Source organism: Musa acuminata, chromosome BXJ3-11 (assembly GCF_036884655.1).
Source record: "Musa acuminata AAA Group cultivar baxijiao chromosome BXJ3-11, Cavendish_Baxijiao_AAA, whole genome shotgun sequence".
NCBI lineage: Eukaryota > Viridiplantae > Streptophyta > Magnoliopsida > Zingiberales > Musaceae > Musa > Musa acuminata.
The window spans coordinates 1,898,281-1,924,287 of NC_088359.1; the positions used below are offsets into that span (position 1 = coordinate 1,898,281).

At 34.1% G+C, this 26,007-nt stretch overlaps 2 protein-coding genes across 2 annotated transcripts; both read right to left on the reverse strand.

Annotated features, from left to right (window-relative positions):
- Positions 1 to 310: 310 nt before the first annotated feature.
- LOC135652190 (small ribosomal subunit protein eS17-like) lies at positions 311 to 966 on the reverse strand. Its single transcript, XM_065172977.1, has one exon. The coding sequence runs from the start codon at positions 915 to 917 to the stop codon at positions 492 to 494; it is 426 nt and encodes a 141-aa protein (XP_065029049.1). The 5' UTR covers positions 918 to 966; the 3' UTR covers positions 311 to 491.
- Positions 967 to 1,213: 247 nt separating this feature from the next.
- Positions 1,214 to 2,687, reverse strand: LOC135652189 (heavy metal-associated isoprenylated plant protein 44-like). The gene is made up of 3 exons (XM_065172975.1): positions 2,473 to 2,687; positions 1,791 to 1,866; positions 1,214 to 1,708 (listed from the first exon to the last, which is right to left on the reverse strand). Exons 1-3 carry the CDS (start codon positions 2,668 to 2,670, stop codon positions 1,392 to 1,394), a joined length of 591 nt encoding a protein of 196 aa, XP_065029047.1. The 5' UTR covers positions 2,671 to 2,687; the 3' UTR covers positions 1,214 to 1,391.
- Positions 2,688 to 26,007: the final 23,320 nt, after the last annotated feature.

The following is a 26,007-nucleotide window of genomic DNA, read 5'->3' on the forward strand; positions in this document are numbered from 1 at the left end:
GACATGTCATCACATCAAGTATCTTGTGAGACTTCATGACTTATGGAATTTTCAGAGCTCATCAACCATGGACCAATAGCTGGAAATTGAAACTAAGAATAAATGATATATGTCATGTACATTGGCTACTTTAACCACGTTTTTTCTTTTACTAAAATTAAAACTATGCATTTAGCATAATAGGCTCCTATATTTCCTTCAGATGTCAACAAGTACCGATCATTCAAAGCCTTGCAGATAGAACAATGGGGGACATCTGTGTAGATAATGGTGAATCATTTGATATATGGGATAGATTAGACAATCATCATAAAGACTAGAACATGACTACCATCAACTAATTAAAGGAACATTAAATAGTCCAAATTATTGAAGACTCCCAACGGTACCAAACATCCAAAGTAACCAAAATATCGATCAAAAGACTAACTTTCCATCGATTGAAGCAAACACATCAAAAAAAGTGACACCATCTAAAGATTGCTACCGTCTCAGATCCTGCGGCCGCCGTACCCACCAGGGCGGGTCGGGTACCCAGTCCCCGCCGGCGCATCGGGCTGCTTCTCGACACCGGGTAGGTCAGCCATGCCGAGGGTGCCGAGCATATCTATGGTCTCCTTGTCGACCACAATCTGGTCCACCTTGATGGCGGACTCGTCGGGGACGAAGTCCATGCGGCGCTCGCGCTCCTCCTCTTGGAGCTTGAGGGAGATGCCGCGAACGGGGCCACGCTGGATCCGGCGCATGAGGTGAGTGGAGAATCCGGCGATCTTGTTGCGGAGGCGCTTCGAAGGGATGATCGCCACCTCCTCCAGAATCTTCTTGTTCGTGTGGAAGTCGAGCGTCATCCGCGAGTAGTATCGCTCGATCACCTGCCGTGAGGACTTCTTCACCGTCTTCGTCCGAACGCGGCCCATCGCGGCGGTGCTCTCTCTCTCTCGATCTCAGGTCGGCTGTGGATATGTTAGGGTTTCCTAAGGTGCGTCTAAAAAGCATGAGTTGGTGACGTGGCGCTCCGGCACTCAATTGTGAGCCACGTCATCAATAGCGACTTCCTGCAGGACTTGGAATGCCCATTGGGCCCTGATCTGTGTAATGGGCCACTTCTCCTATAGCCTCTTAATGGAATTGTTGGATGTGGAATTTTGATCCATTGACCGATTCAGTGTATGAGTCAACACTAGTAGTACGATGGGCGTTGGCAAGTCAAACCGAAGCAAGCTTAAGCCTTAAGCCGTATTATTCCCAACACTGGGAAAGCAGTCCACATTAGTTCCACAAACACATACTTATTGTACAACCACCCTTCCTTTCCCAACATGTACATGAACAGCTTCTACTTAGCCTACTTAGTACACATCATATGCACCGGCGTCGTCTGTCTCCCACCTTCACATGACGCTGCATGCGTTGACGTCATCGTCGTTGAACATGTTGCTGACAGCGTCCTCACCCCTCTGCGTTACGGGGAGACGGCCGTGCTTGTCCCCGTTGTAGCCATGCCTCCAGTAGTTGTAGCTGTCGCGGAACGACTCCTCGTCGTGGAAGTAGTCCTTCGCCGTGGTGAAGTGGAGCGGGAGGTCCGGGTTGGGCCAGAACTCCGCCTTTTTGCCGCTCCGGCGAACCTCCTTGAGCACCTTGTTCCGGTCAACGTACCCCGTCACCGTCACCTTCTCCAGCTCCAAGTCCACCTCCACTGAATCGACACCTACCATGCACGAAAAGCTCCCATTTGTTAGCAAACTTAGCTAAGGCCTTTGGAACCCCATTGGTCCAAACACAACAATCACCTCTGAGCTTTAGAAGAGCTTGTTTGACAACCCGCTCGCAACCTGTGCAGCACATCCTCACTTTGAGCTCCACAGTCTGCAGAAGAGAGAGTAGAAACTGTACTCAATACCTGCGACAGGGATTTTTGGCCCTCAAGAAGAAGGTTGTCCGTGACAAGTTTTTATGATCTTTGATTCTCAATTTGTTTAATAAAGATAATGACATGGTTACTAAGAAGATAAGATTTAAAGATTCTCTGATTCATCTTTGATAGTGGTGCAAATTCCCTTGTTGACTTGTGCGTGAGATGATGGTAACAACGGTGCACCATTCTTAACGCTATGAGAACAGAGACACGGTGGGTAAAGAAGCCAAGGAACAAACTCGCCATTAACGAGACAGAATCCATCTTCGAAGAATCAAGCGAGTAGACCCAAAATTCTCGCATCAAACTACAGGAAAATAATCAAAATATTCTTGTAGGTAGGAGATTTCTTGGTAGATTCTTACAAATAGTATCCATGCAGCAAAAGTTGTTCTCAGTTATCATATTTTCTTCAACAAAAGCTGTAGCCTTTCCCCTTCTAAACTATCATGTGTGTGTTTGCGTGTGTGTGTGTGTGTGTGAGAGAGAGAGAGAGAGAGAGAGAGAGAGAGAGAGAGAGAGGGGAGGGAGTTGTTTCTCATGGGAAGAAAGAGAACCTGCAAGGAAAGAGGCTTTCCCTTGGTCATCTTCCCGGTGTACAGGTTCCCGTCGAAGTAGGAGTGAGTGCTGCTGCCGCTACTCGTGCTGTTATAGTAGTATGTGTTGCTATAACTCTTAGGGTGGCTTCTCTGGTAGCGGAAAGGGTAAATGGTGGACAGAAAGGAGTGCAGTGCCGTCGCTAGAGATGCTGCCATGGCTTACAGGGTTGTGGATTTTAAAGGAAGCACATCAGGGATAGATTTAAATGAGAGCAAGCTCAAGGCATCCCGACATCACATCATATTATATTCCATCTCCTGCGTAATATACTAATATTCTTTGGTTCCCTGCGCCTGCCAAGTTCTCTTGCTACTTACGTTCCATAAATAATTTAGCATATCGAAAAAAATATAAGATATTAGATTATATAGTCATATTTAATTAGATAAATTAAGGTTATCGTTCAATAAAAAAAAGTCTAATAAATATTTTTATTAAGACGAATTTAAGAGTAACTCTCCTAATTATTTGTATAGACCTTAACGACTATTATTATTTAATTTTAAATTATGATATTAAATATTTTAGTAATGATAATAATAATATGATTATGCTTAGGATACTGTTTTATGCCTTTTTATCTCTAATGTATTGAAGCGAATATAACACTTTGCTTCCCCCTGCAGCTGCAGCCAGACAAACATATTCTGATCGTCCGGAACTTTGAGGACACTGAAGTGTAGCAGTCAAGCAACCTGAACCTGATCCAGTACTGTTCTACTCAATCAGCTCAAGACTTTTGCTTGACCATATGATAGATTCAAATTTGAGAAACAATTCTTCAAAATTACGAGAAAGAATATACAATCAATCTATTGGCAATGAAATGATGTAATTCTTGCGAGTTTATTTCATCGATCCCAAAATCTTATCTTCGATAACTAAAGGGATTATTCAAGCTACGATCTCATATCCGAATCTAATGGGCAGATGTAGAAAGAAGAGATCTCTCTCTCGAAGTGGCCAATTGTGGCCGACTCCTCTGCGGTCTTTACAGCCCTACCACAAGAGAATATGTGACAACGCTGAATCGTACTTCACATTGTGTCTACTCAAAAGTTCGAGAGAGAATCAAACCAAGTACACTGCATCTTTCTTTTCCGACTAGGAGAGAGATGAGACGACCACTGTCCATCTTCCATTTCCTTCGATCGTGCTGTCTTCTTCGCTCTAAATAACTGAGTCATGCTTGGCCAGAATTGCATGGAATAAATGCCAAAGTGATGCTCCCTCACTCTCTCTTTAGATAAAGACGAATTCACTAGATTCTCGAAGCACTACTGCTGCCTCGAGAATAATATCCACCGGTGAGTTCCTTTGTTGCTAAGCAAGAAGAAGAGGAATATGTTCAGGTGCATCTATCAGAGCCTCCATCACCATCTCGAGATTCGTGCAATCATGATATCTCGATTATTATTTTTATAATTCTCAATTATATTATCGAACGATAATGATTTCTCGATTATCTTAAACCAAATATATTTGACATTAGATCCGTGATGATTAGAGTAAAGCATTCTGATAATATAAGTTATAGGTTAGAATCCTTTTGAGAGAGTTAGAGTATATATCTTATCTTCATTTTCATAAATATAAGGACTCAAACACTCGTTATGAAATTAAAAACAACAACGTATTAGGAAGTGTATTCATTGTATTTGTTGTAACTCCTCACTTCCTCATCTTTTTTTCTATATTTTGAGGGATTTTATGTGTTTGGACAGAAATTATTTTTATTATGATATTTTGATGTTTTGATATCGTATGGATAGGAAGAGGGATGATAGTGTTTAGGATATATACAAGCCAAAACTCACCAAACAAGAATGTTATCACACCATATTCATTCTCAATCATACTTTTTATTCTATGTGATACATTGATCAAAGTACTTTAGGTTTAGCATTGTTATAATGAATACCGTCAAAGTTCTTGACTCTAACCTTTTGAATAGTGCCATAAAGTGTAAGTGAAAAATATTATTAGATATCTTTATAAAATTAATTTGTTATCTCTATGTTGTATATATGTTGATATTCATGTTATCTTTAGTTTGAATGAGTTCTTAAGCATTGGATTTTCACCACTTTTTCTATTGATGTGAAGTATGAATAAAAGTTAATAACAAATAAAAATAAAAAGTTTGTAAAGAGTATCTATAAGGGATTGTAACAATTTTGTATTTAAGCGAGTAGCTCGAGATAAAAAGAATTTATATCCATACACTACTTGGGTTTGTAATAAAGAATCTAGATTAAAGTCTGAATTTATATTCTTATCTTTCAATACCACATGTAAAAAGGTATCATATGATACTCAATATGAATAATTTTCTATAGAAGTAGAAGCACAAGAACAACATAAAACACCTTCACAAAATATAGAAGAATTGCATCGGAGGATGTTATTTCCATAGGTGTTGTAATAAGTCATTTTATACGAATTGATAAATATTGTATTACCATGAGGGGTTGGATTACATAATGATTATATATTGTACTGAAAAAACGAAAATGATGAATCATGTTGTAAATGTGGTGTATCTAGATGGAAAGTAAATAAAAGAAATGTTGATAATAATTTTAAAAATAAATAGAAGAAGGTTTTGAATTATTTTTCATTAATTCCTAGGCTTCAAATTAAGTTGTTCACATCTTCAAAAATAATTTTCAATATGAAATGGCATGAAAAAGGTGATAAGAAAGATGGTCTCTTAAGACACCATGCAGACTCTGAAAGGACTTTAAATGCCCATATCTAAAATTTGTCTGACTCACACAATATTTGGCTTGGCCAATTATTTTGATTCGATGGATGACTAGACACGTATGTTTATGCTTCGTAAAGAAAATGGTGAGAATATCCAAGAAAATGGTTATGAGATTATTATGATAGTCTCAATTGTAGATTAATTAACTACTTCATTAATCATTTTTCACTTTGTCATTTTTTCATTATATTTTTTTTATTGATTGCTACTACGAAAAACAGGAAGACACGTGAAACTTAGCACCTGAAGAGTGCATTGTTATTTGATTATGTACAAACAAACACAGCATGTCGGTCCTAAAGGGGGATTGTTAGGTGAATTTTGAGGCTGAAATATAAAGATAACACCATTAAATTTCAAATCATGGAAACTGATGTTAAGCAATAATAAATTTTAAAAATTTCTCTTTCACTGGACTCCTAAGTGCCATCTTCAATTAGTACATTGGCCCACCACTTCAATCATAGGATATTTACGATCCATCGTAACTCATCAATTAAAGTATGACTTGCGGTAGAACTCAAGCCTCACTCTAATTGAATTTTTCTAGAAAACTCTTTCTCTTTCAATCCGAATGACCCTAACTATGAATTTGTATGAGCAAGAACACATAGGATATTTTTCTCATGACACCGAGAGTGGATGATTCTCTATCGACACTCAATAGCCCTCGTAAGGTTGACTACTACTCATGATAACCGGCTATGTTAAATTTGGAACTTACAAACCTACAAGTCTGGCATCAAAAAGTGAAGTACTCATATAATACATCATTGGTGTTTCAAGTCTAATGACCAAATACATCATTGGGACGACAGAATCGTTGTTTGACAATGAGGATCGATAGCCATCCAACGTTTCGTAAGTTGATCGATTAGTGAACTCATTCTCCAATAAACATCTGCATTATATCCCTAGTATCCCCATACAAGCAACTATAAGATCAATCATCTCCATCATATGGATAGATATACGGTACATCAGTATATCCGGTTATCTCGATATCCCTCTCGAGTAAATTATGATCGAAATTATTTACGATCTATGTTTAAAGATGAATAGATCTCATTATTATAATCTCGTCTTCCCGTTATACAAATTTATGAACATCAAAATATATATAACAGATAATATAAAGTAAAAAAATACTAAATATATAATAAATAAAAAATAAGTAAACTATATATGATATATGTCATTACTCACGTCATTCACTTTCAAACACACACACACACACGTTATTTTTCACATTTGTAGTTACATTCATTATACCCATTCTCCCTTCTCTTTTATTTTGAAGATGATAAAAATAATTTAAATTAAATAATTTAATAACAATAATTAAAATAAAATTATTATTAATAAAAAAATTTTAGAAACATCAAAGTCTATAATCATGCTTTTATTATGCAAAAAAATAATTAAAATCAAATAATCATAGATCAAGATTTAAATGTCTATATCTTTTGATGTTATTAAAAAAAATTATTTAATCTGTAAATATATTATTGTCCGATTTAAAAATTATAACAATACTAATATACAAGAAGAATTAGATTCGTTTTCGACTCTCATTCTATTAATATTTTAAATAATAAAATAAAAATTAAAAAATTAAAAAAAAATTATAATTTTTTTAATATTATCACGTATTGAATAATAGAGAGAGAGAGTCCGAGATAACTAATTAGAAATTTCCCCATCATCATTATCTCTCGATGAATCTTATCATAATTAAAATTTTTTTATTGATTAAAATTATAATCAAAATCTAATAAAATTTATAATATATTTTTATCTAATTAAATAAGATCATATAATCTAACCAAAAACACAAAAGAGCCAGAATTATACAACTGACTTGCCAAATAGTGCGAGACTTTTCTCAGTTTAATTGGCAATTCACTTTCACTGTTTCAAATCAATCGAAATAATTCTCGTCGGACAAACCTTCCTCCACTTGGTTTAGAGATGTTGCAAAAACATAGGATTACAATCAAACGAAGAGTCTAGCGGAGGGCACCAACGAAAAGGATCAAGAAGAAAGATAACATCCACATATTGAGGGCCCACTATATCTTCTCTCTGATCCTCAAGGAGTTGGCTAAATATCTTCTCGACCTCCTCGTTGGCCTCTTAAATAAATATCTTCTTATCGATATTTAGGATTTAGTCCAAATAGTAAACGTAATTAATTTTAATCATATTTTTAGAGAATCCACTATTTTGACTCATAGTTTGCTAACTTCAGCAGAAGATCTCAAATCATCTTCGCTTGGGGAGTGGAATCTCCAAATATTTTTTATTTTAATTTTGAGTAAATGGAATGGTTTGTTTTTGCTTTAAAAAAACAAAAAAATTACCCACTTTTTTTGCTTCGATAATTATGGAAAATATTCTTTTTCCGAATTTTTTAAATAGAAAGCGAAAATAAAATTATATATACATTCATACGAACAACTCTAATCTCGGGAAAACATATATACAGAATATCAACTAAATTGAGGGAAAAAGCGAGAAGCCAACATCTAATAAGCTAAAAGGAAAGGAGGCTGCCGATGCACGTCATCCGAGCCGTAACAGCATCGGATTCACCGTGTGCGGGCGGCGGGGAGGGGCAGGGGCAGGGGCAGGGGCAGGGGCGGGGCGGCGAAGGGGAGGCTACGGAGCATGAGGAAACGCATCCGCCTGGGGAAGGGCGCGTCGCGGAGCAGGTGTTCGAGCACCCGCGCCACCAGTGCCGTGTACTCCTCCAGCATCTCCGCCACTATCGCCACCAGTATCATTCTCTTCTCACAACTCAGAGCAAGAGAAGCAAATGGGGAGGGGAGGGGCAGATACTTCCGGGTGTGCGCCGCTGCTGGGATGGGAAGAGAAGACGAGGGCCGGGGGAAGACAGAGACCGACACTGCGGTAGCGACGGAAACAGATCTCTCTCGATCACCGATCGTTTTGATTTGTCTTGTTCGATGAGGGTGGACGCGTGGAGGGTCGCGTTTTAATCTTATCCGCACCAATTGGTGAGAAGATTCTGGAAGTGGTTTGGGGTTTGCAATACTGATTTGAAGCCGCGGTTTCGGACGACGGTATTCGTTCCCAATGTCGTGTCGTGTCGTGTCCCAAATTAGGTAACGATACATAAGTAAAGTGCCGCGGTTTCGGACAACGGTATAGTACGATACATAAGTAAAATGCTTCGAACACATGTTGATACGAATATTTTCCCTATCGATTGCATAGCATCACCATTATTAAAGTCCTTATCAGTTAAGCTAATGAGCACTTGTAAATGGATTATGTTAGCTCACTTTCCGTGGAAGATTAAATCAAAATGTGATAATTCAGATATGGATTCAAAGTGGATTTGACATCATAACATCTCTACGAAAAATGAGACAACTGCACTTATGAGTAGACATCGAACACCATCTTCAGGATTACCAAGGAAACTTATAAGTTCTTCCCTCCTCCCTCCCCCTCCCCTTCGTTTAACACCAATAATTCTATCGGGACAAAGGTTGTACAATCCTTTGTGGATTTCTTGCGCTACAATCCTAGGTTGTCTCATTTTGTTGGATTGAAGCATCAGAAGTCAACATAAAAGAAGGGGGTGTCCATTAGGGCCACCGGCAGTAGGCCCAATGATTTGGACGAGGCCTGTGAGGATGCAGAACCACACCATGTTCCTGTGACGGCCCATTAACATGTCTACGGCTGTTTGACTCCGAAGTCCACAACAGAACAATGCAACCTTTCTGTTCCTCTTAACTATTATTATCATTTGCCCCAGCTAACAATAACGTTGATCTGAGGCTGTAGATGAGACACTTTGTAGTCTTTTTCTTAAGCCTTTGGTCAATCTGATGAGTAGCTAATTAACTAGTGAAGCACGTCTGCAGCAGCACGGAAAGAGCTACTGTTCTCAGCTCTCTTTTTTGCACGCAACAATAGCAGGACCTGCTATTGCTGCTGCTATCTGTGCTTCCTTCCAATATACCTAACAGAAAACACGAGATGAACTGATGCATGAATGCAGAGAGTCGATCCCCTGTTAGAATCCTGTAAAACTCTCTCTCTTTCTCTTTCTCTCTCTTGATGGCATCTGATGAGTTCGGAAAGCGACCCAACAGTGAAGTCTCAACGGTATCACTCGGGGGTTTGCAGAGACGAAGTATGGGCAGCTGCATGCGCAGCTAACCTTCTTTTTGTTTCTGCATTCTGGAATCATTGTATTCTGCATGATTTTGTTCAGTCCAGCCTATGCATGGTTGTGCCAGTGGCAAATGAATCAGGGAGACTTCATCGGTAACAGTTAGCTCTTCTTAACTAGAATGGTTGGCTTGCATATATAGGTTATGATATATACCACCGAAACAATGGACCTTGTCAGTGTGGCAAATGGAAGGAAGACCATGAAGAGACTGCTGGCCTTGCCGGAATACTGATGGGGAAGAAAAAGAAGACAAGTGGAGGTGTGTAGGAAGAAAGAAAGAGAAAAGCCAAGAAGAGGGTTGAGGCCGGTTCCATTGAGGAGCATGGTCCTCCGGCTACTTCCCTATTGCCTTGTGCCTGTGTCCATTGGACATGATTGTACAACATAGTAGTACACACTGCTACAGACAAGGCTTTCCTCATCTGAATCAATGTTGACATAGGGATGGAGCAAAGTGAGGGGTGGAATTAGCCCGATGAGGTCCCCTCCCCTCCCTTGAACCAGCCTTCATCTTTAAGGCCATTCTCCACCAAGCGTCGTAGGTGCTCACTTCGGAATAGAGACGGCTTCCAATATTACCTCGACCCATTCCTCTTAAAGTGACTGTACCCACGCGTAGGCATCTACCGCACGATGGTTTCAGCTGTCCGCGAAGAGTAGAAACATATTGTTTGCGAGTCTTACGTCTGATGGCATTCCCAACACGTTTGACATGGGAGGGACAGGCCTACGTGGGGTAGCTATAATTGGCGGTCCAGCCTCTGCACTAGTCTTCTAGTATCATACAACCCACTCATTGGTGTCTTTGTGACTCACATACGACACGTACAAAAACGTCAGTAGAATATAACACCATGCATCCAATATACGTATGGTCGTACTGATAAGGTGGGCACTGTAGCGTTTGGTAGCTCCACCTCATTTGTCACAGTCCACAAAGGTCCCCTCCATTACTTGTCCGAGGCACACATCACGAGGGCCTCAAAATATGTCCAGTTTTCATTGGAATTGTAGTCGGAGTGTCAGGCAGGCATTGCAGTACCTCAGCTCTCGAGTTCCTGAATTAAATTAGATTTTGTTGTGAATATAATACCTTTCTAAAATGGGTTGATTATTTAGGTGTGACGGTACATTGCTGCAAAATCTTGATGAATATTTAACAACTATAAGGAAGCGATCATTAGAGTAGTAGAAGAAAAGAGAGATGAAATTAGAATCTCAATCACAATCTTCTTTTATTTTATCACTAATTCAAATTATAATTTTTGATGATTTTTTTTTATTGATGATAGCTATGATAATGAAATCGTGATTTATGTAACAGTATTTATTTATAATAGTAGTAATTATGATGGTAATGATGGTATAATGACAATGATATAGTGAAAATGATGAATGATAGTTGACATGGCACCATATACTAATAATGATTGTATTTAGTAGTAATAGTGTGAATGATGATGAATGATGGCGCAAGTGTGATGTTGGGAAGGGTGATATAGTAACGATGACAAACTTAGGTAAATACTATTTATTATTTTTAAATAATAAAAGCACTTTCTCTGGTTTCTATTTTCTGATAAAAGTTTCCACACATTGCATATGTATCTTAATTATGGAATAAGGTGCAATGAAAAATATGTGAGAAAGGGTAGGGTTTTAGTTGTAGGCACGAAACAGGTTGCATATAGAATATATAAACTTGCAAGCAAAATTGATATTTGAAGAAAGCAAACATATAATTAATTTAAAGTTTGGAAATAGTGATTGTTGGAATTGAAAATTGATTTGAAGTCCTTTCTCCAAGTCAATAATGAGTTAAATATTTTCGGGTGGTTCGGTTCTCATTTTTTATTTTATAAAATTAAAATAATGATTAAATGGTTAAGTATAATAAAAATAAAAATATAACATATATATTTCTTGTGGTATAGTGGTTAAATACTTGGTTTCAGACTAAATAACTTATGTTTAAATCTTATAATCATTATTTATTTTATTATAATTTTTTTATTTTAAATATCAATTTTTTTATGTTATAACACTCATTAGAGTTATTCATCTATTTTTTTTATAATTTAAAAAAATTATTATTATTATTTTATATATTTTTAATTTAAAAATAAAAAATTGATTCTTCGAACCCGAACTAAAACTGCTCGAACTAGAACTGATGATTCCAACTTTGTTACTGATGGTTTTAGTTTTAGAACTAATCATAAGTGGTTTAGGTCCGATTCTTGATTTTGAAAAACTAAAATCGATAATTCCAAAACCAAAATCGATGGTTTTGAAATCATCGTCATGGTTGTTTGAGAATTACATAATAAGTTATTTTTTTTATTGAATATTAGTCATAAATAGTATGATACTCAATCTCCTGAGTTTAACTATGTGCATCGAACTCGAAACATGATAACATTTGAATATTAATAAAATTAACGATCGACTACTTGAGATCTAAGAATTGATGTTGAAATTTTAACCACATGATATGTCATTATCAAGATATCGATCACATAATGCACCTAATAAAAAAAAAATCTAAAAAAGTTTAAATAAATAGGATTTGAAGTAAGTGGTGAAGAGAGCACTGTAATCATTGAGGCCTAAGCTCATATGGCACTCTCAACTATGAATTGGTGTTTCAAGAACACAAGTACGTCTACTTCATACATTAACCACAGCGTGCCCTATGCCTTTATCCTCTTCGGCGCAAACCCATCACTTGCTGTCTATCCAACTTCACGCATGCGAATTATTATCCAATATCGTGATGGCTATTTTTGTCTTGTGTGTTCACAGAATAATGTCTCGGGATCTATGCCGTCCCATATGAGCATGCTCTTCCATCGTAGAAAATATTGACGATTGTACGGACATTCACTGTTTACTTTGCTATTTCACCGATTATCTTATTTCTCATATTTTTCATAAGAAAAATACTATTGCAAACTGATTGGCTGTAATAAATCTTCTTGCCTTTGACGGGAAATAGTTCAGATACGAACGATTATACTCATTATTATTTTTAATTAGTATCTATTTTTTTAAGAAATAATGGAATTTCTGTACCAAAGACTTATATGAATGCCAACGTTAGAGAACAATGACCCAAACTTTTGCCTTTTATTATTATTATTATTATTATTATTATTTTGATAAGATCAACTTTTCATTCTATATTATCAAAAATCTTAATTTGATGATCTGACATTCCTATCTCTTAATGCAATATTTTGTTGTCCGTTGAGGTTGATTCCGAACCTATCTGGATCAATCTCACACTTATCCCAAAATGATTTTAACCAACACCATTGTCTAAATCCAATCAATCGAGTACCTATAAAACTACGTCAGGATGTTTTCGACAATGTCTATATGATTCACCAGTTAGTAAAGGGTTCGAATGATCTGATTTATTCTTCTCAACAAGAAAAAAAAAAATCCATCTCTTGTACATGTAAGAAGTCCTTTTATAGTGGGCTTCGAATATATTACTTTCGCAATAAGTTCGGTTATAGAGATGATGGTGCGTCTCTTCTTAATTACGATCTTGGTATGTCGAACTCGAGATGTGATAACTTTTGACTTATTTAGTCGTATGCTAAGGTATTGGTCACATAACGATGAGGTGTCAATTGCGTATCAATCGTATAGTATTGAGTGTTAATCATATGATATCGAAGTATCGACCACATGACTACTATATTACTATATATTAGGAAGTTTGATTGATGTGAACAAATTTGATCACAAGCACTTGATAGATTTTTTTAGTTTGTATTACTCGTCTAAAGTTCTAAGAGATGAAGGATGAATATGATAACTTGGTGATATTCATGGAAGAACACTGACCTTGTAAGTTGATGTTGGTTATTTCTAAGACTAGTTTTGTTATATTAATGAAAATTATAAGTTAGATAAGTCACATATGACGTGAATAATTGGAATCTCGATAAGATTCAAGCAAAACCATAGGGACAATAAATGAACATTACATCTTTATCGACTTTCCTCTCTTTTATTGCTACCGGAATATTTAAACTTGTATCCATCTTATCATCATAATTCAAAAGGATAATATGAAAATGTCGTTTTCTTCTTTCTCTTGTCATTTCAAAATTTTAAACATTCTGCTAATGTCATCGAGTGCATTGATTGTAAATACCCAATAATTGGAATTATGGTGTGCATTGATTGGAAATACCTTTTATCAGATCTCTCTCTTCTTGCTCCCAAAGGAGATATGACGTCTGAGGAGATATGTGGCCCTCATCTATATCATTTGTTGTCCTCGACATCCATTCTTGCATAGAGATCAGTGCTTCATCCATTTGATGTGTCCTTCAAAGCTTCTGTCTTGGTTGTGCAAAGGGATCATAGCAGGAGCCGTGGTTTTTTTGGTTGTGCAAAAATTATATTTTTGAATCTTGATCAAGAGATTGACTCCAATTAGTGCGTCATCTCAAGCAAATGTTGTGCTTGTGGAATCAAATCAGTGTTTCATCTCAAGTAAGCGCCCATCTAAGTTTGTATTTAAAATGTCTAAAAAAAAAAAAAAAAATCTTACCTATTAAATTAAATAAAAAATATTTTTCTTGGGAGTTTCAATCTTGAATGATTGTGAAAGGAAAAGACTTAGTGGGGGCATTTAGATAGATCCATCACAAAATCTAAAGTTAACACTAATAGTAAAGGTATTGCATAATGAATTATTTATTATCTCATATAATTAATTACCTTAAATATCTTGATTCCTATACTTACATATTATCTTCTATAATTAGTTACCTTAAATATCTTGATCTATATATATTCAAAAGTTACGTTGAGATCCCTATACTTTGAAATATTTAATTCTATTGCTCCAACAAAACTCCTCTCTCTTTCTTGATTTTTAATCTTATAAAATTATTTTTTTAACCTTATATAGAGATTTCAACATTTCACTTTTATATATAGGAATCCTAATATAACTTTTAAAAAAAGTAAAGATCGATTGTGTCTATCCATCAAAATAATGTTTAGAAATCCTAATCGTGGGAGATAATATATAATTAGCCCTTCTTTATTAGAGAGTGATAGCAAAACTCTTCTTGTGTCTATCCATCAAAATAATGTTTAGAAATATTTTGATCTAATTCATTCAAATGTTTGAGGACACTCACCTTTTAACTCTAATTCTTGTCATAAATATTTTATTTTCTTTATTGATGATTATTGTCATCATACTTGAATCTATTTTTTTATATTTTAAATCTAATGCCTTTGATGTCTTTCAGAATTTTCTTGCATACATGAAACGAATGAAGGATTCATTTCTTAAATATCTTGCACGTCGACTCTCTAATAAAATGAAATTGTAGAGAGGAAAAATTGACACGTTTAGTTAATTGTTTATCGTCACCTAATATTCATAATGACTCTCTATATTTTTATTTATTTAATAAATATCCTGATTATAATCAATTACATTTTTTTTGGATGACCTTGCCATGCATATCTTCCTTCATCTTATAGAAATAAATTGACCGCATAATTTGTAAGATGTGCAATTTTTGCATATACATTCAATCAGAAAGATTTTTTTTTTGTTATGACCCTATTGCTCATTATATTCATATCTCAAGAAATTTTATTTTTGTTAAAAATTCATCATTCAACTCAAGATATATTCATAATCAACATAAATACAATCAAGGATTTGATTGCTTTAGGTAGACTTGAGCATTCAACTCCAATTAATATTCCATTGGAATCAATGTGAAATACTCTAAAAACAGGAAGAACTACTCTTTGTTCCTACTATTTATCAAAAGCTTGATTTATTTGATAAGTGCTCGACCAGACATTTCTTATGCCGTAAACCTAATGAGTCAATTCATGAATCAACCTAGATATTGACATATGACAATAGTTAAAAAAGAAAATTCGTTAGTTGCTTAGTAATAAGGGATAATTTAGTCGATCGACCATTGGTGTGGCCTGTACACTCACGAGGAATTATCTATTTTGGACGATGGGTATACTCGCATGATTTCATCCTTTCACGTGAGCTCCAAAAAGCACCTCTAAAAGTAAGGGAGACATACTATACACCAGCAACTTATCAAAATCTTGATTTATTTGATAAGTACTCGACTAAACCTAATGAGTCAATTCATGCATCAACCTAGATATTTACATATGACAATAGTTAAAAAGGACAATTCATTAGTTATTTGGGACTTCTAATGGTCGATTATTTTACAAGATTGGGTTTTCACTTAACCTCCAAGCTTATAATGATGTTGATTGGATAGGGTGTCAAAATTCTTGTCGATCTACAATAGGTTGGTGTATGTATCTTTGTCATACTCTTCTTGTTCAAGGAAATGCAAAAATAGGAAAGAGTATCTAAATCTTCTACCGAACCTATGTCATAGGTTTATTCTGAAATCACTTGGCTTTGACAACTTCACTTTTAATTGAGTTTTCCTCAAATAACTCCTACATCTCTACATGTTGATAACAACATGAGTGGCATTCCAATTACTACTTGTCCTGTGCTTCAGAAAGAACAAAACACATAGACGTGGATTTTGTCACTACATTCGATATATTTGTTCCGATCACATCATCACATTTCCTCATGTCTCAGTAGAATTTCAAACTAGAAAAATTTTTACAAAGTCATTGTCGAAGACATGACATTAATTTTTAGTTAACAATATTGTTGCTTGTTGATTCACCAAACAAATCAAATATTATGACTAATGGTGTTCATATAGAGTCTTTTTTTTCGATTTGATTCGACTAAAGTAAATAGTCTGAATTAAAATCGATTTAGATTTATTGAATCAAACCAATTCAAAACTAGTTAATCAGTTTATAATTTTACGTAATTTAAAAAAATATGTATTTTTTAAATGAATTAGTTTAATTCAATTAAGTCGATTGAGAATTTTGGTTCAATTGAGTCATTACAATAAGATTTGTGAAATTAAATTCGTGCTACATGTAAAATTGGGTCTTTCGACTAGTTTGATTTATCAATTTGAATCAATTAAGGGCTTAGGATAGTGAACTTAATAAGATTAATATCCTTTAAATTAAAATTGATTCGATCAAATCAAATTGGTTAACTAAACCAAAGAAACTATTTATAATCTTTAAAACTAAATCATTGATGAATGTTTGGTTCGGTTCGATTTGAACATGCCTACTGATGATAGAATTATAATAATTATTTAGTAAATTCTCAAAAATTACAATACTAAATCCTGGCAAAATTTCAACCAATGTATTGTATATAATTATAGTAATTGATTGTAAATATCCCATCATTAAAATTGATTGTCACTGTACCTAAAAGTTTAGAAAAACTTTACACATGATTATATAAAGTTGCATCTTAGAGACAGAGAGGACACGTTTTAAACCTAATAGTTGTTTTTGATAGCATCAAAGTGATTTAAAAGTATTATCATGTTAGCTAATGCATATGGATTAGGGTGACACCTAAGAGCTTTTATCCTTCATTAGTCAAGAAGAGTATGATCACTCACGAAGATATCCCAATAGAAAGGCTTCCCATTAGATATAGTTCCACAATCTAATTTTCTTGTAGTTACAGCTTCATGGAGTACTTGGAATGTTTCTAACTCATGTTGATGTATAACCCCAGAGAAGACGATGATGATCATATATTGATTGCTTGTTTCTTTAGTATTCATCAACCACACATTAAGTAAGCCTATCCTACCAAGCAAGCTGTTCATTTGCAGTGATCTCATCCTCTCTCTTCTTTATGAGAATTGATCTCATTGTCAGTACAGATCGAAAGAGAGAGAGAGAGAGAGAGAGAGAGGTGTTCATTTTGTTATGAAGCAAGGTTGACTTCCTCTCTGGAAATTTCTATCGGTCAGACGGTCTCTCTTTGATCACTGTCACACTGAAATCCAACGTGCTTACTGGTCCTGCAATATGTTCTGGTGACAATAAACTAAAAACCAAGATAAGGTTGCACATAATTTTCTTACTCCATGACCTGATGTAGGGTCCTAGCTATTACTGCTTCAAGCACTTCACATGTTGCAAATCGCTGAGTTTGTGCTTGCACGTTGTCTCATCTCCCCTTTTAGTGACAGCACAAGAGCATGGTAGAGGAGAAAGATGCAGCAGGAAAGAAGAGTTAGGTCACTGTATAGCTCTCCGTAGACCCATATTATTTTGTTTTTGGGACACCTTTGTGTTCTTGGTCCGTACACAAGGAATTCTTTTAGTAGCAGCATCCTGTAGCACATCTTTCCTCTTTCAAACCACCACACACACCTAAATCTTCCCTCCCCAAGCAAAAGTAGAAACCCACAGCCTAATAAATTCGATGGTGGACAAGAGGGAGTAGTTTTTATGGACAAGAGGGCGTAAACAATTCTGCAGCTCATTTAGAGGGCACGAGACAAGTAGGCGGACGTGAGAAAGCCACAGCCAGCCTTCCCTTTTACGTATTAAACCTCCATGTGGTGCCCTTAAACTAATCCCCACTTCTCCCGCCCCTTCGATTCGGTCCATCGGCCGACGTAAGGCGTCGCTTGGCAGCTGACATTTACTGTTAGTTTAAGGCGGATTCACCGATCGATGAGAGGGGAGAGGGGGAAGAAGGAATGAGTATGTGATACGACTTCGGGTGAGTTCCACGAATCACATCCCGTGAATAGCAAGAGACGTACGTGTAGACTCTTCTCGAGAAGATGATGTGTTGCCGTTGGTAGAGGAGATGACATAGAATAATGGATGTTTTATAAGACTGACGTGGCTCATTCTGAATCTTAAATTTTACATGTTAAATTATATAATTCTATTTAATTAAATAAGATATATTATATATTTTATTCGATTATAATAATAATTATTATTAACTAATAAATTTCGATGGATTCCAATTGGATTCTCGAGACTCAACACGTGATTTAACATAAAAAAAATAGATCGTAGATCTTCTCTTATATTCTTTTACTTTCTATTTTATTATTTATAGTGATCGTGTGAAAAAATAGAAAGAAAAAATATTACTGAGTTTAGTTATCCTTACAAATCGATATCGTCAGAACTTTCGAATCGAACGATACTATACTTATAGACCAAATAATTTTTTTAAAAATGATATTAAAATATACATAAACCTAAACTTCATTTTATAATTACTTGATTTTAGTTCTTGGCATTAACAAAAGCATGATTTTAATTTTCATGCTTACAATTAATATCAAAACCATATTTTTGAAATCAAAATAACTTAGCTCATCAAGGAATTTTAGATCTATTTATATGATTAGATCTATTCAACTTTTAAATTATAATTTTAATCTCAAATTAATATTATTTTTAAATTAATTTATGATGTATTATGTTCGTCCTTTGAATCTATTTCTCATGCTCCTCATATGCTTACATGGTGATATAATACAAGTGAAACTATGACAGAAGTATATTGTCTATATTTATTTGATGGGCTATCATTGGTAGCTTGTTGCTGGTAGTAGCATTGTTAAGGGTGACGGCTTTTGTTGGCCGCAGGCTAGTCATGAGCAATGTTTGCACAAATTGGAGTATTGCTACATGTAGTGATGGCTACTTGTGTGTAGTAGCTCAAGTATTATAATGGGCGATGGAGACTCGTATAATCATGATAGTTGCATTAGGGTGTGATAGAACGTCACATCGATTATTGGGGTCATCGATCGATCGTGGAAGGAGTTTGGGCTAGCGATAAGTAGGCAATAAATGGTTGCACACCTAGAGGTCATAGGCCTCATGCAGGTTACGACAATTGAGAAAAAAAAAAAGAAATTAGGGTTTTTTACCCATTAAATGATTATTTTAACTTTCTAGATTCTTTTAATTTCAATTGATGTCCTGCTATTTAAAAATAAGATATTTTCAATATATATCATACTTAAATTATAATGTTACCTTTCAAAAATCAAATGTTTTTAACTTATGTCCTCAATTATTAAATTGACTAATTTAATATACTTTAATCAAATTTTGATTGAAACCCAATTTTTTATCAATCTGTTTCTAAATTGGATTTATGATTGAATGATTAATTTAATTGATTTGATTGTTGGGTGGCAATTTAATTTTGGCTCAATTTTAAGATGTCTAATTAGTTAAGATTGATTGGCCCATTTAGGTTATTTATATCTTTAAAAATATATATTATGATTTTCTTTTATATTTTTCTCATATGAGATATTTATTATTATTTTTACTTGTGATAGTTAAATTATAATTATTATTCTTTGATATTTTTATAGTTATTCACATATATATTTAAAATTATAAAATAATTTTTTTTATATAAAGGCATGAATTATATTTTATCATAATTATATTTATGATATGAGTTTTTTTTTCTTTTATGGTGATTAATGCTTAATAATTATTACTATTATTATTTATTATTATTAAACTATTTCTGCATAAATTAGATTAAAATATATTTAGTGAATATTATTTATAACTTATATCTCTAAGAGTGACAATTGTAAATAATATAAAGACTTTATTACCATTTACAACTAGAATATAGGAATATTTAAGGGATATAGAAGACATATTTAAATATACTAATAAGTTATTGATTAATATATTAATGAAAGAACTGATTATGACTAAGCATGGTGGCACTCAAGGGATTTAGGATCACATCTTCAATATGAACAAGATTGTGAAACTTAAAGTATTAGGCATAGATATGGATGAGTCTTTCCGTTCATTCTTAATTATTTTCCTCAATTTGACCCATTAAAGTTTTATTATAATATAAATAAGGATAAATGAGATTTGAATGAATTGATTAATTTATATATTCAGGGAGAATTAAAGTTAAGATAAGAAAAATCTAATAATATTTTGATTATTGCTCAAGAAGCTAGTAACAAGAAAAGAAGGTTAAAGGATCATTCACCAAATAAACACATAAAAAAATGACATAAGAAGTAAAGAACTCTTTGAGATTATTTATACTAATATATACGAACCACTTTATATTCTTCATTTTAGTGAAGAGGGATATTTTATTATATTTATAGATGACCTATTAAAATATAAATATAAGTATCTAATATATGAAAAATCTTAGGCTATTAATACTCTTGAGATGTATATAAATAAAGTGAAGAGATAATTATATAAATAAAATAAAATTATCAGATTTGATAGAGGTGATAAATTTTTTGATAGATATGATGAGCTAGGTCAGAATCCAAGTCTTTTTGTTAAATTCCTATAAATATGAAATGTGTACTTAATATACCTTATCAAGTGCATCACAATAGAATGATATTATTGAAATATGAAATTATACTCTTATAGACATGATTAAGAGTATGATGAGTTTTTTCTACTTAAGTTGATGTAGGACGAAGCTCTTAGGATGACTATATATATTTTAAATAGGGTTCTAGTAAGTCGATTCCATCAACTCCATTTAAGTTATAGGCTGATAAAAAATCCAATTTGTGACATCTATATATTTAGGGTTGTCTAGTAGAGATGAGAGTTTTCAATCTATATGAAAAGAAATTAGATCCAAGAACTATTTCTAGGAATTTTATTTATTATCCAATTTTTTTTAATTAATATATATTTTATTACCCTAATCATAATATGAAGATAATAGAATCTGATAATATAAGATTCCTATAAAATGGTAAAATTAATGAGAGTAAAAAATATTAAAATATTAATTTTATTATAAAAGAGATATAAGATGATGCTTCTTTATAATTTCTTATTCGAAAGTTTATTATTCCTTAAATCATGAAACAAATGGATGAGGGTAGATAATAAAATAATATTAATAAACTCTTAATGTAATTACTAATAGCTTTGTAAAATAACTATAATCGATAGTTTTAAGAAGATCTCAAAAGAAAGGAGACTATAATTTCTAATGATTATATGATATATCTACAAGAATAAATTATGATATAGGAATCAAAAGGGACCAATTATAATTTTCACAAATCATGTAGAACATGCTAGTTATAGGTGCCTTACAAGCCAATCACGTGAGTGATAGCATGTGTGATACGCTACATAATTTCTTTCGATTAATACTAATAATGATATTTTTTCATTTTATTCGACTAATGATATATTTATTACTAGAGTTAAAAGATTCGATCAAAGCCATTGTCTTAAGAATAACTTAGAAAAGAATTAGAAATCTAGTACATGCTCAAATATATGAGACCATATATTAGTTTTATAATTGAAATATTGGGTAGATAAAAGAGTAACACATAAATGGAACATTGAAAAGCATAAAGAAATTGATGAGATATTTATAGATGATGAAAGATCACATGCTCACACACACAGAAGATTAGATTAACTTGAAGTAACATGATATTCATAATATGTTGATTTTGTAAATTATATTGATAGTAGAAAATCTACTTCAGGATTTATATCTATATTAGTTGGAGGAAAATTTTCTTAAAAAAGTATAAAATAATTGCTTATTGCATCATCAATAATAAAAGTCAAATTTGTGGCATGATGCCACAAATCAAGCTTCTGGCTGTGAAATTTTATCTCAAAACTTGGTATGGTTGATTCAATTATTAGATCACTAAAGATATTTTGTGATAATACTATAGCAGGTTTATTATCTAAGAATGATAAGTACTTTAGTAATTTTAAGCATATCAAAATAAAATACTTAGAAGTTAGAGAAAAAATTAAAAATAAATATCAATTGAGAACCTAAGTAATATCTTGAAGAGTACTAATTTATTTACTAAAGCCTTATAACATGAAATATTTAAAGAATATATTTTTAGAATGGAGCTTGTGAGCAACTTATGATGCATGTTTAAGTAGGTACTATTATTATTATTATTATTTACTTAATTAAATATTTATTTATATTTTCCTATTTATATTTATATATATGCATATTATAATTAATATAATAACATGATTATCTTAACAAGATAAATTAAAAAAGGTAATTATAAATTATTATCTACTTCATTCTTTAGTTATGCACTCTTGTATTGACCCGAAGACTTTCACTTTTGGCTATCTTGATGAGAAGCTCGTTGACACCGATCTTATGAAGTTCTCTAGCCTCTGCCCTTTAGTCTTGTCTCGGTACTTGGAGTTTTACCTCTGTATTCTCTACCTCCTCGATCCCTTTCATTACCAAGCATTTTTCCTCTATGAGAATATAGGATCGATGACTTCACGGAAGTCCCACCTCTACGGTACCATGGTGCTGCCATGCCCATGGCCCTACTCTCCATTCTTTTTTTCGTGATCGGTAGATCTGCCTCTATGACACTATGATACATCTCTGAGTCCATATTCATTCTAATTGATGCTTTGTTCTGAGTAGCTAAGTCCCTCTAGATTCGTCGTCGCTTCCTCGTCCCTTTTGACCCCTGCTTCAACACTTCTGTGTTCTCCGAGCAGTTCCCCTTGGTCGATAGAAAAACAAATTGCAACTCCCATACATGGGCTCTACTTTCATATTGTAAGGTTTGCACTAATTCTGTTCTCCTTAGCTTCCGTGGTAACAATGTTCGTTTACTCAACCTTATCCTCCGATAAAAACTAACCATATTGTAGTATATATAAGAGAGTATAATATACCACTATGACTGACATTGATAGTTAGACTTAATGTAGTATTATTGTGTTTATTAGATTTATTGGTCTGTTTTATAAAATTTGTATATAGGTTGTAAAATATTTTTCAAAATTTTTAGAATCTAATTTAGTAAAATTATTTTTTAATAAAATTTTATTTTTAATTTTTTTATGTCTTACCAATGGACAAGTGAGAGAATATTAGATTATGTATTATGTTTGATTTTGTATGATATATTATAAATCTGATTAGATTCTAATTACAATTATCGATTAATAAAAGAAAATTTCGATTATAATAATATTCTTTATGAGGGACTGAATACATAATAAGATAAGAGAGATTACACATTTTTTAATTGAAGGCAAGTCTAGTTTTCTTTGTATATCGATATCGCTGTACCTTTAGGATCGGATGATGATGCGCTTATAGATTAGATAAAGATTTTTTGAATGATATAGAAAGATACGCATCTAAATTTTATTCTATGATTATTTGATTTCAATTCTTAATATTAAGATTATTTCGTATACGATTTTTATACACAACTGACATGTGTAAGTTGTGATGAGTTAGCAATTGTTATGATAGATTTCGGATGGAAGAAAGTGAAGATGTTGTGTGTGTCATGTTTTGGGATCTGTCTAATTGTATCAGAATAAACAGATGCAAATTCAATTACGACCTCAAAACGAGAGGCGTTCCCTTCACATGTTTGTCTCGGTCGGCATCAAACAGTGCCTCGACCCACAGATTAATTTGCGAAGCTTTGGGAGCCACCATCTCATAGAAGTCGAGTAGGCTAAGGAAGATGCACATGGAATGCTGCAGCGTCTACCGGAGATGATGATGAAAATGGAGATGGAGGTGTCTCTCGAGGACAGAGCTCGCTGAGGTCGCTGTTCTGATGGGAACATGGCAGCTAACCAAATAGATGGCGGTCATTCTTGGCTACCACGTGATATCGTGCTCAGGAAGTCGACAGGTTTCATTTCTTCTGGGTGCGGAAGCCATGCGCATAGGAGGGATCGAAGAGGACGGTATCACGTCGATGATGGTTGATGGGGACATCTTTAAGATTCCTTCTCTTCTCCTGATTTTTCGTCACAAGCTCATCTGAGCCGTCCAAATTACCACACTGTTTCACCCTTTCGACGCATCCAGCCTCAGGTTTGCGTCTCAGAGCTTGCGAGCTTGGAAAGCAGACAGATGAGGAGAGGCATGACCAAGAGAAACAGGAAAGAAAGAACCTGATGCTTACTGGGTTATAATAGCATATGATTGCCACGGGATGAGATCCTGAGCTAAGAAAGGTGGCCTTGGGAAGAGGATGACAACTCATACTATACGTAAGATTAAATTGGGGATTGGGAGCCGTTATAATATGGATTAATTATATATTTTTAATTAGTTATTTTTAATATTTTGATCTTTATATTTTTAAAAATTATATTAATTTTTTTTTATATTTATAAAAATAAAATATTTAATCTTATTTATCTTTAATTAAAATACCGTAAGTACTCAATGATAAACCCAAATGATAAATCTTACGGTATTTTCGTTAGCAGAGTCGATAGTATAAGAAGAAACGAGATTAGATGTTTTATCTTCGTATAAGTATAGAAATCTCAAACGTAACTTTTGAAAAAACAAGGATTAAAACATTAAAGATAATTAATTATAAGGATAATCTGTAATTAATTGGTATAATATCCACCTCCTGGGTCCAAATGGGCATGTGATCGACTAATAATGTAGGGTCCAAAAGATTATTATTGCTACCGTCCATGATGCTCATCCCCACCAAATCATGTAATGTTGATGGGTGTCGTTCTGTCAATTAGACGAAGATTGTCCATACATGATGGATGAAGTCGATTTCACCTTCCTCACTAATGTGAGAAAGAGATATTTAAATCAAGGGAGATAGTATAGTCTTTCCAACATTTTTCTTCCGATATTTATATCAATATTCCTCTTCTAATGCTTAAGTCAGGAGATCCTTTCGTAAAGAAAGACTCGAGCTTTGCCACTCTAGGAAAAGAGAGTGGAGATAGTTAAGAAAGTAGAGGTGGAGTTCTCAATTCTTGCATAATTATATGTATGTGTTCTTGCAATTGTATCGATTAATAATTTATGTGTGTGTTTTTGGAATTGTATCAATTCCCATATAGAGTTGAATATTTATAATACTGGGACGATGATATTGGCCACTCCAGACGAAAGCAGATGGAAATTTAGCACACCTAATTTGAACTCGAGATCAGTATCAAAGCTCACATTCAGATTCGATCACATGTTCATGTTTCTCTTTCTCTACATGGGTTTCAGAAGTGTCGAGGAGGAGTGTCTGATGGGTAGGAGAAAGACCAGCTGCTACCCTCCGTTGTTGAGTTATCAGTGTAAAGCTCAAGTCACAGTATTCTTCTCTGGTCAAACCAAGCCAAGCTTTCTGCTCTTCCATTTACCCTACCAAACAATATCATACAGAAGCAGCCCAAACGAACGAGAGTAACCAAACAGGAGATGTGACATCAAATGCATAGGCCGAATAAGATGAAGTTTATATATGAGTGATTGTGGTCTCTGCGACGCAGTGGAGAACCAGGCTGAGGGCCTTTGTTCTTTAGAACGACTTGCTCTAGTGGGGCTCGTCACAGGTCATCTCTGTAAATGTATGACGAAAGGGACAAGGCCACATGAACCCAGTCAGATTGATAATTCATTCCTCTCCCTCCTTTATAAACTTGCTGCTGTTAACTATGCAACGTTTACTGCTCTCTCTCTCTCTCTCTCTCTCTCTCTCTCTCTCTCTTTCATATACACACACACACACACTACAGTATAGGATGCTG